The sequence below is a fragment of the Anopheles maculipalpis genome, chromosome 3RL, assembly GCF_943734695.1.
Source record: "Anopheles maculipalpis chromosome 3RL, idAnoMacuDA_375_x, whole genome shotgun sequence".
NCBI classification, from domain to species: Eukaryota; Metazoa; Arthropoda; class Insecta; order Diptera; family Culicidae; genus Anopheles; species Anopheles maculipalpis.
The window spans coordinates 54,410,711-54,423,683 of NC_064872.1; the positions used below are offsets into that span (position 1 = coordinate 54,410,711).

At 43.3% G+C, this 12,973-nt stretch overlaps 5 protein-coding genes across 6 annotated transcripts in view; 3 read left to right on the plus strand and 2 right to left on the minus strand.

Moving 5' to 3' along the window:
• Positions 1-471, minus strand: part of LOC126563497 (tyrosine-protein kinase Abl) — a 32,193-nt gene extending 31,722 nt beyond the window's left edge. Inside the window, exon 1 of the mRNA XM_050220142.1 lies at positions 318-471. Within this exon, the coding sequence (XP_050076099.1) occupies positions 318-462 (145 nt within the window). The 5' untranslated portion in view covers positions 463-471. The remainder of the gene's footprint in view (positions 1-317) is intronic.
• LOC126563180 (selenoprotein F) overlaps positions 1-12,973 on the plus strand; it is an 805,869-nt gene that overhangs the window by 471,729 nt on the left and 321,167 nt on the right. The gene's annotated exons all lie outside the window — the stretch shown is intronic.
• LOC126563224 (endothelial differentiation-related factor 1 homolog) lies at positions 4,205-5,118 on the plus strand. The gene is made up of 3 exons (XM_050219853.1): positions 4,205-4,355; positions 4,670-4,830; positions 4,925-5,118. Exons 1-3 carry the CDS (start codon positions 4,226-4,228, stop codon positions 5,075-5,077), a joined length of 444 nt encoding a protein of 147 aa, XP_050075810.1. The 5' UTR covers positions 4,205-4,225; the 3' UTR covers positions 5,078-5,118.
• On the minus strand, positions 5,968-6,878 carry LOC126562939 (proteasome subunit beta type-1). Its single transcript, XM_050219542.1, has 2 exons — positions 6,714-6,878; positions 5,968-6,610 (listed from the first exon to the last, which is right to left on the minus strand). The coding sequence occupies exons 1-2, from the start codon at positions 6,794-6,796 to the stop codon at positions 5,998-6,000; spliced, it is 696 nt and encodes a 231-aa protein (XP_050075499.1). The 5' UTR covers positions 6,797-6,878; the 3' UTR covers positions 5,968-5,997.
• LOC126562424 (prostaglandin E synthase 2) lies at positions 7,436-8,844 on the plus strand. Its single transcript, XM_050218935.1, has 3 exons — positions 7,436-7,881; positions 7,946-8,286; positions 8,355-8,844. Exons 1-3 carry the CDS (start codon positions 7,513-7,515, stop codon positions 8,818-8,820), a joined length of 1,176 nt encoding a protein of 391 aa, XP_050074892.1. The 5' UTR covers positions 7,436-7,512; the 3' UTR covers positions 8,821-8,844.

Here is a 12,973-nt window from a genome sequence, read left to right on the forward strand (position 1 = left end):
ACATTTCCATCTGCTCTGCTTCATACACACACGCACACAAACACTGTTGCTGCTGCCTGTAATCGAACTGTGTTTTTTGTCCCATCGGTATGGTTTTGATATTTTCCATATTTTCCAAAATTCCACCTCCCTTTGGCCGGTATGACTCACAAACAACATGTTTTGTCCGTGTTGCTCCGGCTACGGTCTTGCGGAGGCATCACGTTTTAACATGTCTCAACAGGCAGCGACAGCACACATTGACACAGCAGAACCGTGGAGGAGACAACGCCATGCAACGCATCCTTATCGTACACATATACACAATAGGGACTTACCGTTATGCTCGGTGAAGATGTTTGAACCCAGCGTCCGTGCATCCTTCGACGAGCGGGGTTTGCTCCGGCTGGACCGGATCGAGCTGCCGGCCCCTAGCGTGGAGGTAGTTCCGGCCGGACGTTCCTTCACCTGCTGGGCACCCATTGCCCTGGCACACCAGCGTGTCACAGCAGCACGGAAGGATTCGTTCTAATATTAATGGTGAAGGTGTGCGCGCTGCTGTGTGCGTTTTGGGGCGCTAGACGGCAGCCGCTTATCTTCCGATTCTACTGCCTTCTTTTGTGTGTGATGACTACGCATATACCGGCAACTGATTACAAGGGCGCACACGTCTTTCTCTCTCCCTTTCTCTGTGTGTGTACGTGTTTCTGTACCGCGATCAAATACACACACTCACACACACACACTTTTATGTCGCATTAATGATTATTACACCATCTTCATGCCACCATACATTCATAGATGCAGCACACACACGCACACCCAACTACACACATGTACAGTCCCGTACACACTTTTCTTCTCTCTCACTTTTTCGCTCTTTGGTTTCCTGCTCTTTCGATTCCCGCAGATTTTTCACCCCCTAGAGCGGTGATGTGAACGCACTTCTTTCCACTATTTTGCTCCACTTGCTTTCTGCTCACATTCGGCAGATATATCGAAAAATAGCCACTACCGTACACACGCACCAATCACACATTGCTACTTGCTCCGGCTGCTTGGCTGGCTGTGCTGGCCGCCTGTTTGTGATGCTGTGGGGAGGTTTTTTCGGGGGCTCACATTCCACACACAACACAACAAAAAATACACACCGCCGCTAAGCCCGTTTTTACTGAGTCGATGTGCTGCTTCTCACACACACACCGCTGCTCGTGTGCGCACACACGCTCAAAAACTTCCGGTAGCATAAAGGTTCAACAACTTTTAATCTTCGTTTGCTTCAAAATTACGGTGAAAATTTTGCACTCTTTGCACTTTTCCTGCTTCACTTTCTGCAACCGATCCGCGTCTGGGGTAGTGCCTCGCGGGTGAGAGAGATCCTGTGCCTGAATGGGACGACCACGGATACATTAAAATTCTACGTGACAGATGGTTTGCCAATCCGAGTTTGCCGTCGCGAAATGGGGGGGAAAAACCAAAAGAAACGTCAAAGCCCCGGGGTCAAACATACCACCCTATCGTTGCCTACTGCGACTTGCTTTGTGATACAATTTTTGGACGAATTCTGTACACGATGTAAAAGAAAATCACTTCCTGCTAGCAACCGGCCTCCCCTGCCCTTCTCCTATGCACTCCCCTTATAATTTCCAACCATTTCATTCATTCGCTGTGGGTCTCGCTGTGCTCTCCCAATCTCCCAAACTTCCAGAGATGTTGCTCCAGTTGGAAATGCAATGGCAGTGTCGCCTACTCTCTGCACAAGTGCATGTGAATTCCAGTAGCCTTGGAACGGGTTTGGGGGGAGGATTGGTTGGGAAAATGGGGAAATTGCCCCGTGGGAGAAGCTGAGCATCTACACACACACACACACACACCTTTATGGTCGATGAAATGAAAACTCTACCAGAGAGCCAGCTCACGCTCGTGAGGTAAATACTTTTCTCTTTCCAAAAACATCTTTCTACCTAAAAAAGACACCCAGAACTGGAGGGATGCGCTCGCCACAACACGCCTGCTTTGATGGAGCCGCTCCATTAATACGCAGAAGAACCAAAAGTTGCCACTTTCTTGCCGGACCAGCCCTGGATTCCGAAAGGGCAACGGCGCCCGAGAGAAGCAGCAGAGGCACTGGTGTGGCCTTTAGATCGGAATTTCTCACCACGTATATTGTGAAAAATAATTAAAACAACCAGCGCCAGGGGTTGAAAAAGAAAACTCGTTTTCTCATCACGCCACCGCATACTACGTTTTTCACAGCACACATCTTTGCGCCCACTCGCGATGGAAACTTGATGCATAGTTGCGGGTGCCGTGTCTTCGATAGCGTATCCATGGTGTACGTTGGTTACCTTTAGTGCTCCCTTTTGACCCACACCCTACATCTAGTGTGTGAGTTTCGGGAAGGCAAACAAAAAAGAAACAGATTGATCCCAGGCAGTGCGAAAAAAAGAAAACATTTTGTTTTGCAGCGAATGAGGCAGGAGTTTGGTTCCGATCTTCTAGCTTTTTTTTTATGATGCCCGATTTTGTTCCTTTCCTATACTACTTCCACCCCACCCGAGAACACCCAAACACTTGCTCTGCACACACATACACTCGGTACCGTTTTATAGAGGGAATATACAACACAGAAAAAAAATCTCTCGCCTTCCCACCGTCCCACAGCCTTGGTAACCCTTTTCGCTTCTTCTTTTACCTCACTTCACAGCAGGGTTGCCCCGTATGTCTGTACGTGACCGGAACGGCCCAAGCGTACGGAAGTGAAGGCAACTTCTTCACTAATCCAGGAGTTTCGCTATCGCACTTAAGCCATTATAAAAGACAACGGCATCTGCTGATTCGTGCTGATGATCACTGGTCACCGAAATAATGAAACAGGAATCCTCTAGCGGACGAACTTCACATACACTCCACTCTCTTGTTTCTTTGCTACTTCAGCGTTTAGTTTGCATCTGTAGCGTTTTCTTGTTGAAATGGAGTGAGCGAAAAAAATCCATTTCGATGGCTCACGAAACGACCGGGCTCGTCCATTTCGTTCGATTTGACTTTTGGAGTGTAACATGTTTGACAGAAAGGAACACATTTTATTTTATTTAAGCAGCGAATTGTGATCTTTACTTCCAATTTAATGTGATTAAAGAGAAAAAGATGTGGAAGCAGAAATTTAAACACATCCAGCCATTCTCGAGCTGAAAACATTTAAAAATTTTAACTCTTTATCATTTCTCATACGTTTCTAAAGGACTTTGCGGTTAAAGGAAAGCAGAGCGTGATGTGATCCAAATAACGCAGATACATGATCCGAAAACTTTTTGATGTAATGTTTGGAGCTTTTTGAGTTTTCGCTGAGAGATTTCAGCTCATGAATCCACGGTTCACGAAGCGTAGACTTAAAATTTGTTTAAAAAAAATTGTTAAAAAGTTCACGATTTGTGTACCGTGGGTTATTGGAAACAGGTTTCAAGTCAAAACATGAAGGAATCCACTCATAAGGTTACGGAAAATGTCATACTGGTGGAACCGATGCGATCTCCGACACCAGCAAATTCTCATTTTGCAATCTCTTGGGACCCGCAATCTGTAGATTTGATATATTCTTTCAAACAAATCTTCTTCATCGTACCTGTGTCAACTGTCAAGCTGCACGCAATGACAGTACCACGTTTTTACACCTTTCAAAAATAGTGAAGTAGCCTCTATACGTATGCAATCCACTTATTTAGCACATGCTTGCAAGAGTATGCAATATTTTGATGAAGTTTTGTCTGTTCCACTTCTTGCTATTTGATGCAATATCGATGTACACGAAACCAACGAGAGATAATGATTTTGTTAACTGTTTCAAGCTGGCAATTGGCTCCTTTGTCTAATGATAGCGTCCACTGGTCACGCATTTTAACAGTAGCTGTGGCAACAATAGCAATATTCCTCAAAAAAAATAGTTACCCGTACAACAGATTGATCCAGCCTAGCGTTTCGTTGTGTCAACTAATGTCAGATCTGTCAGATTTTGCAATTCTAGAAACGTCGAATCTTCATTTTCCTCCGATTTCGGAGTAAAACCACAATAGAAAGGAAAGCACCAACGCAGAGACTAAATTTGGACCGCACTGCTTATTTGGTGCAATTTGATTGATCTTCACGTATCGCCGTGCAAAGCAAACTTTTCTCGCCAGCGTGCACTGATTTGTGCTGTGTGATTGAAGAAATTTAGTCGTGTAAAGCGAACACAAAAACCAGGAGAAAGATGTCGGAAAGCGACTGGGACACGGTGACCGTATTGCGTAAAAAGGCTCCAAAAGCAGCCACACTAAAGACTGAATCTGCCATCAATAAGGCACGTCGTCAGGGAATTCCGGTTGAAACTACACAGAAATGTAAGTACGCACCTGCTTGATCGTATTGCATGTAAACACATCTTGTCCTCATGGCATCGATCTGAGCTGTTTTCGATTGAACGAAGAAAAGAAAAACAACAACATCGCGCTTTTATCAATGTGTGCTATGTTTTCCGGCATCCGAAGACCAGCGGCATGTGCATACTACTTTGGGAAATGTAATGTGATGCAATGTTTATTTCGATTTCAATTGTTATCCGCGCGCCATGTGCTCTTGTCATCTTATTTTTACGCCCGGTATCGCTGCTATGAATGTTTTCTTCTATTTTATTTTTACTTCCCTCTATTTTCAGTCAACGCTGGAACCAACAAACAGCATGTCGCGGCTAAAAATACAGCCAAACTGGATCGCGAAACGGACGAACTGCGTCACAAAACAGTTGCACCATCCGTGGCCAAGCTAATCATGCAAGGCCGACAGGCGAAGGGACTGAGCCAGAAGGATCTCGCTACGGTATGTCATCAATTGTACCTAGTCCCGCACGCACGAGACGACAATTTCTAACCACTAAAGTGATTTTTTCTCCTTCTCCCGCACCTCTTTACAGCAAATTTGTGAAAAACCACAAATCGTGAACGATTACGAGGCGGGCCGTGGTATTCCAAACAATTTGATTTTGGGCAAAATTGAGCGTATTATCGGTATAAAGCTGCGAGGCAAAGATATCGGCACCCCGTTGCTGCCTCCCGGTAAGAAGTGAGACCTCGGGAGGCAGTAAAATCGTTCGACTGCGCGCGTGTTTCATCGAAATGCACACTGATGTACAGCATGGAGTTGGAGGTCACATTTATTAATTGTAATGTTTAAGCGATCGGGCGTAGTGAAGTCGCCCCAAGAAACTTTGGCGACAAGTTTGCGCAAGGATAGGCGTCGTCAGCGACGCGTCGAGTGTGGACGGTGTAAAGAGAAGAAAAGAAAAATCCTGTAAAAGAGCACGACCAGCCAACATATGCTCCATGTGATGGTGATGGCATAATATTCAAACTTAATACTTGATACCACGGCATATTGTTCCCCCGCTCTGACTGTCGCTGCTACTTCATGGTGGCCCGCTTCCTAATGAAAGCAGGCAATAACTTATATTTAAAGCGACATCTTTGTAGAGAGACGTGTATGCACGGTGGCAGACTAATATCGTGCGGTTTGTCGCAAATGCACTCAAATACTGGATGTTCAAACTTTTCCAATTTAAAATGCAAGTAAAATTTGATTGGTACAAATAGCAGCAGTTTCATCCAAATGTGTATGTTTTTTTTTGTTTGTATTAGAATAAAAAAATTTTCTATGTTTTATTAATGGAGTGAATTACTCCAATTTAAATGTAGACTATGACAGCAATTTTAAGGCAACTGCAGCTGCTACAAAAGTAAAGGCTTTATTAGCCACTAAGCTGATCCATTCTTGTTCTTTTAGTTCGTTTGCTGTATTATTTTTGAGTTTGAAATATAACGTGCGCATTTATCTCTTCTTCCAATACAAGAAAGATTTTTCTAATTTTTCACCACTTAACAATAAAACATTGATGACGCGAATCACACAACTTGAACTTAGCTGGATTTTATACGTTTATTAATCCAAAAATAGTGAAAATCCCATTTTTTACCATCGAGTTTCACCCGCCTAATCCTTTCGGAGATGCAGCGTCTCTTCCTTGATGCCATCCTTAGTAATTATGTTGATGATAACAGAATCTCCCGTATAGATATCGCGCTCCGTAGCCGAGATGAATGTATCCTTAATAATCGAGACGGCTTTCTCCATTTTAACCGGTTCCGGATCTACGTTGAGCATATTCTTCTGGCCAATTTGATTATCCAACACCGGTTGCAACAATGGTCCGGCCGATCCTCCAGCACGATACGTTGTCATCTCACAGTGTCCGATTGGATCGTAGCTGTACACGACACCCTTACCGTTCTGGTCCAAACCGGCCAAAACGTTCGAAACGTAGTACGGGAAGAACCGACGGTTGTACATCAAGATGGACAGCATCTGAGCAACGGCCGGAGTTGACATGTTCTTTTGATGCTGATCCTTGTACATTTGCATCCGCACCTTCACCAGACTGGTCAGGGCGAGCGTATCGCACCAGCATCCGGTCGATGCCAGTACCGTCTGGTCCGAAAGACGAAACAGTTTGTTTTGCGTGCGTGTATGAATGGAGTACCCGGAGCTTAGACGTGTGTCCGCACCGATCACTGCGAAATCTTCCCCGGCAATAGCGACAACACTCCTGGAAAGACCAACCAAACATTCAAGTCATTCTTGGTACACCGAACAATCTTAACCTAACAATGGTTTACATGGTTGCTTTTAACATTTTGTGCCCTTCTTACCCGCCGTTCGATTCGTAGGGATAAAACTGCACTTTCCGTGCTCCAGGCACCTCGTACTCGGGGAAATTTTCGATTCCAAGCATGTTTATTGCTAGAAATTACACGCAAAACTACAGTATTATTTGCCGATCTGTTCGTCGCTGTTCTCTGAAGCTTTCTTCTTCTTCGGTGACTGTGCGAAATAAACAGAAGCTAATTGACGTGTTGGTTTGACTTTTCTATACGGTAGTGATGTGCAAGGCACGGAAAAAGAACTAATCGCTCCAACAAGCGATTTTAATTTAGTTTTTCATCACCGATGTCACATTTTGTAGAGGAAGTCGCATAAATTTAGAAATGTTTGGGATGGATATATTTTCCTACTGAAGAAAGGGTATAATTTGGCACTAATGGACAAAATAATAATTGATGCATTCAGCTCCGTTCCGGGTTCGATTTAAAATCCACGGATAATCGAGACAGCGGAATTATATCTAAAATGCGTCAGCCGACTTAGATCGATATTTATAAGAAATTTTATTATTCTTTTTTTTACAATTGATAAATTGTCGTTATTTATCATAAAACAACATAATTGTCTTATTTTTCATAGCGATTCAATGGTAGCAAACAGACACACTTTTTACAGGAAAATTTAAACCCAAAAAGGGCTTGCTTTAGGCAGTCTGATTTGACGTTTGGTTTGTTGTGAAAAACCGGCTGATTACGACAAAAACAGCAATTTTTATCGGCAGCCAGGGTGCAGTTAATTTGCAGACGAAAAAGAAACAATCCGAGTCTGTTTGGTTCCGTTTACGTAATGGCAACGTTCCGTTTGGGTGCAATTGCATCCATTGCAACAAAGATTCCACATCAAAATGTGGCCAAACTGCAGCGGATAAACTTTGTTCGCCAATTGGCCACTGGAGCGGCACCGAAAAAACCTACCAGCACTCTGGGGTTGGCACTGAAAGGCATGGCAATCGGTGCATTGGTTGGTACGGGTTGGTCCAGCTACAGTTACTTCAAAGGTGGCCCCACAGATCATATGCTGCATGAGCATGTAGGACCGAAGTTTCTGGATAAGCTGCCGGATGTGAAAATAATGCGCCGAGTAGTCAACCCCAAGGACGATTCCGATTTGGATTTAGTGCTGTTCCAGTTTCAAACATGTCCCTTCTGTTGCAAGGTAATAGTATTCAAGAAATTCTGCTTTCGTCGACGTTTAATTGATTCCTTTGGTTTTTGCACAGGTTCGAGCCTTCCTGGATCACAGCGGTCTATCGTATTCGGTGGTGGAGGTTGATGCCGTTTTACGCCAGGACATACGCTGGTCGGACAGTAAAAAGGTTCCAATTTTGTTGGCAAAGACGAAATCCGGCAAATACGTTCAGCTAACGGACTCAAGCATGATCGTGTCTTCGATTTCAAGCTTTCTTCGCGACAAAAAGCAAGATATTGGCGAACTGGCCAAATACTATCCTTCGATATCGTACGAAAATGATGCCGGCCGGAAGGTGTTCGATATAATGAACAAGTATTTCCTGATGTTCCAAGAAAAAAAGACCGACAATCGTTCAAAGGAAGAGCAAGAGTAAGTATTACTGTTTCGCTGGACTTCGCTGTGGTGTCTCATGGTAATAATTAATCATCACTCTACAGGGAGGAACGTAAATGGCGCGCCTGGGCTGACGATCATTTGGTGCATTTGATTTCTCCCAACGTGTACCGAACGAAGGACGAGGCACTGGAAACGTTCGAATGGTTTTCGGACGTTGGCGAATGGAACGTGCACTTCCCAAAGTGGGAACGGGATTTGATGGTTTACGTCGGAGCATTCGCAATGTGGGGCATCAGCAAACGGTTAAAGGCACGTCACCAGCTCAGCGACGATGTGCGGTCGCATATATACGATGCGTGCGATCGATGGATCGGTGAAATTGAAAAGAAGAAAACGACCTTCCACGGTGGTTCACAGCCGAATCTGGCCGATCTGGCAGTGTTTGGCGTGCTGAACAGTATGGAAGGATGTCAAGCTTTTAAAGATTGTTTGGAAAACTCCAAGATCGGTCCATGGTTCTATGCGGTGAAGGAGAAAGTGCTTAAGAATAGGGGCAATTTGATGTAATGCTATTTGTTCACTATATTGTTTTTAAAAGGTATTGATGATATGCAATAAACATAGTTACAACAATTTCAGTAGTTTTGTATTGATCTCCATTGCGAAAGATGCATAGTTATTAGCTAAGTCTGTAAATTCATAATATATTTACACTGTTTACAAAATTCTTAGTTTATTTATTTAAGTTAAGCTATAAGCGATTTCTACCATACTGAACTACCAGACATCCTAACATAGTAATCATTTCATTGGGTATGTTGCAGTCTTAAGAACATTTTCCAAGTTGTGCTTGTAATTCTCGTTTAAAATAACTAGGACATCAGTCATTCATACTATTGCCATTTTTGGTTGCAAAACTGTTTACATTTGATTTTCAGGTATGCTTTCAGATTTTTTAATATCTTAACGAACAACTGAAATCAGGAAGATTTTTTCCATTTAAGTTATTCCGCAGCTGGTGGAAAATATTTCAAAAATTTGTTGTTGTTTTATGTTATAAGATTTTGCTAATGATGTTTATGAGGCAAAAAAGACATTGTTTCTTTTTCTGGACACCAACAGTATTTTCTACATCGGACCCCCACACAACCACTTCTTGGCCAGCTGCAGAAGATCTGGATGTCGCTTACGCCGGTACCAATCTAAAATCCTAGACTTTCTGGTGGACTCGTCAACATTTGGCCCTACCATGACTGTAAACGGTATGGGTTATCAGGATAATTTCTCATGAAATGTCCACCCAAGCCCGAAGATGCGAAAGACCCTATTTAGTGTCTTAAATAGAGTACGGTAAGGTCATTGTATAGTTCATAGAGTTCGTCCTATTGACAATCATCAAAACGGACAATAAAGTCCTTCCAAGCTTAGGAGGCTAATTACTCTCGATTGTGGCTAAGATATATTCATCAGTTTTGATCAGAATCCTTTTCTCAGAGTTCAGAAGTATGAGGTTTCAAACGTCTCGGCAAGTGTTTTGTACACAAAACAACCAAAATATACTTAACCAACATTATCTGTATCTGACAAAATAAAATAGACTAGATTTATGAAATCTCGAATGCTACTGTTTTGGCTTATTTGTCCATGATCAATTAACGCATCGGATGGAAAGAGATTCGAATACAAATGTTATCCGGCTGCTTTATTTTTTCGGTAGTCCAGAGATAATTGCGATTAAAATTAGCGACAAAAATTATCAATATGTTTATAATGTTAACAATTAACCCTCTCAATGGTACCCTGTTCTATGCGAACGATCTCAAAATTTATCTTCCTGTTAGTTCGTCAGCTGATTGTAGTTCCCTCTAAAGATTTTGCTTAATAGTTTTTTTTCCTTTAGGTGTCGCAATAACGGCCTGTTATTATGTACTGACAAATGTTGTATGTCATTCCGTTTGCGAGATCTCGTAAGGTTCCGTACAGCAACACCCTCCACAACACTGTCATAAGTCGATTAACTTCCGTAAAAGACTTGTGTGTGTGGCTAGTTGAGATGCTCTCTCTCTTTTAGTGTACAGGTCGACCATGTTATTGGCAAGTCCAATAAATCCTTGGGTCAGATTGGCGGAATTTCCTATGAACTCAGAAATTTGATCTAGTTAACATTACGCCGACGTTGTGTGGTCTCCTACAGGTTCGACTGTAATGGCTAGACTGGAGAGTGTGCAGTGAAGATTCACCCAAGTTCGACTGTTCGTCGTGTCCATGCAGACTGACAACTTACTCCCCCATCCTACCCGGTTCGCTGTCAGCTTTTTGGATAAGAATCTATAGAAGCCTGACAATCCTACATCCGTTCTTGCTTCATAGCAAGCTTCCTTTCTGGACTTCCCATGATCTGGACGTTCCTTACCCTTCTATCAGCCATCCCTCTTTACGCTCCATCCCGCTGTCTCCATACACGATATGGTTCAAACTTTTATTAGAGCTCTCTCGGACTTCAATAGCTCGTATCACCTGTACGACTACAATGTCCCTGTGCCGAGTTTTCGTTCTCGTCTGAGCGAGTCCTCGTTCTTCCTTTCCGTTTAGCATTCCCTGCCCTGTGTTAACTTCCTACTGTTTTTCCTCACTTTTCCTTTGGTAATAAGAACCTATTGTGTAACCCAAGCGACAGACGCACTAATTTTTATTAATAAAACTATCCCAAAAGATTTCAGCCGTTGATTCGGAAGGATGGCATACAAACTCACAAAACTCCTCTGAAATTACTCTGAAGCCAGGATCGATTACAGTGCACCAATCGTTGTTGCAATACATGACCAATATCCCCGTAGTGTGACGAAAAAAACCTGTTCCCGGCGAAACGCTATAACAGAGGAACAAGTAAACAACCGCCTATGGTTTGTACTACGATGATCATCCGCGATCAACAAATTTTTAAAACACATGTTCTGATCCGCTGTTCCGAGCGGAGAGAGAGAGAGAGAATTGTACAAAAGGATTCTCTCAGTTAATTGTGTTTCGGTCTTTTTCTCTCTCGCTTTCTACACACCCTTCTTTTGCTATAATGGCTAACGATTATGAATGAAATATTTCAACCCTCTTACAAGGGATGATACAACTGAAAGAGCGACTTTTTCATTTATCAACAAAAAACCATTTTTTGTGTGCTAGCAATTGTTCCGTTAAAGTTGTAAAGCGGGAAGAAAAATCAACCTACTGTACTTGATCGTCATTGTTTCAGATAAGAGGTTAAAAATATAAACTTAGATTAGAGCATTAAAAAGGCTTCAACATTGCCGACGAATCACTGCGACCATGCTTGCAAGCGAAAAAGAAATGGAGAATCACCCGAAGCAAGGAGTAAAACCAAGAACGCAAATAAAGCGCGCGATCGTCTCCACACGAGAACACGCACTTGCCCGAGCACCGATCTGGACTGGCCGGTTCTTTCGGGTTGCGTACGACCAGCAAGGTTCAGAAACGCGCGAACGATCGAACCGAGCAGACGGGCAGGAACTGGTTCTCCCGTCCCGGTCCCGGTAAGACAGTGGTACAAAAGAAAAAAAAAAAACTTAAGAAAAGTGAAACTCCCCCCAGAACCAAGAATCTTGCCGAAGAGAGCAGGAAGTGTGTGGTTGATAAGCCGTCTATGGTGTAGTGCTGCGATAAGAAGACTTGGTCAGAAGTGTGTCGCGTATTTAAGCGAGGTAAACATCATATAATTAAAGTGTTATGTGGGTTTAGAAGAAAAGGTTAGGATAATGTTGGGAATGTGCATAGCTGAAGATGGAAAAGTGCCTTAAACGTGTTGAAGATGCGCTCCAAAGCATCGATTATAAATTATAAAAAAGCTTTCGAAAATATTATTTTAATTGATTGTATGTGTGTGTGTGCAAAAGTGAAAAGCTAGATATTGTGCAAGGTGCAAAAAGACATACCGATCGGTATGCAAACTGTTCAAGAAGAAAATATTATAAAACAACGCGTATAAGCAGCAGACAACGTGCACCGTAGAAATTAGTGTGTTGATTAAAATGGCTGCGATAATTGGTGAAATAGCACAAGCATAAAAAAAAGGTGTGCTGAAAGACGAAACCGCACGGCCAAAAGTGCAACGTCGTGAAGAAACCAACCATTTGGTTGGAACAGCACAAAATCCCATAGCAAACGGCAGCATCCTCGTCGCATGCGGTGCATCGAATCGCTTGCAACCGCAACGACCAACCGAGTCACCCCTGGCTTTCGGTCCTCAAGACATAACCGTAGGAGAGGCAGACAAACAAAAAAAAAAGAAAGAAAGAAGTCGGCGATGATAATGACCTGGCCTGGCCGCTTCCCGGTGGTTTCTTTTCGGGTTGCTATTCTTCCACCGAGCGTCTTCGGTGGTGTCGTCTTCGTACCGTGGTCTTGGCAAGCACCCACCATAATCTTGCAGGGAGCGTTTGGTGATCGTACCCGTTGGTTCAGGGTTTTTATGTTGTTTTTTTTATTCATGTTTTTTTCGCCGCCCTCGAGAGCTGTCCATAGAAATGGAAATGAAAACATCGTCCGACATGCTCGAAGCAGCATAAAACCGGGCCTGGACGTATGGAAAAGCTGTTCAAGCAGTGGAAATGGGAGAGGAGTAAAGGATGGTAGAAGGGACATACAGACAGACACACACACACCTAATCCGTGCTCAATGAATGGGCCACAAGATGCAGCAAGTTGGAAG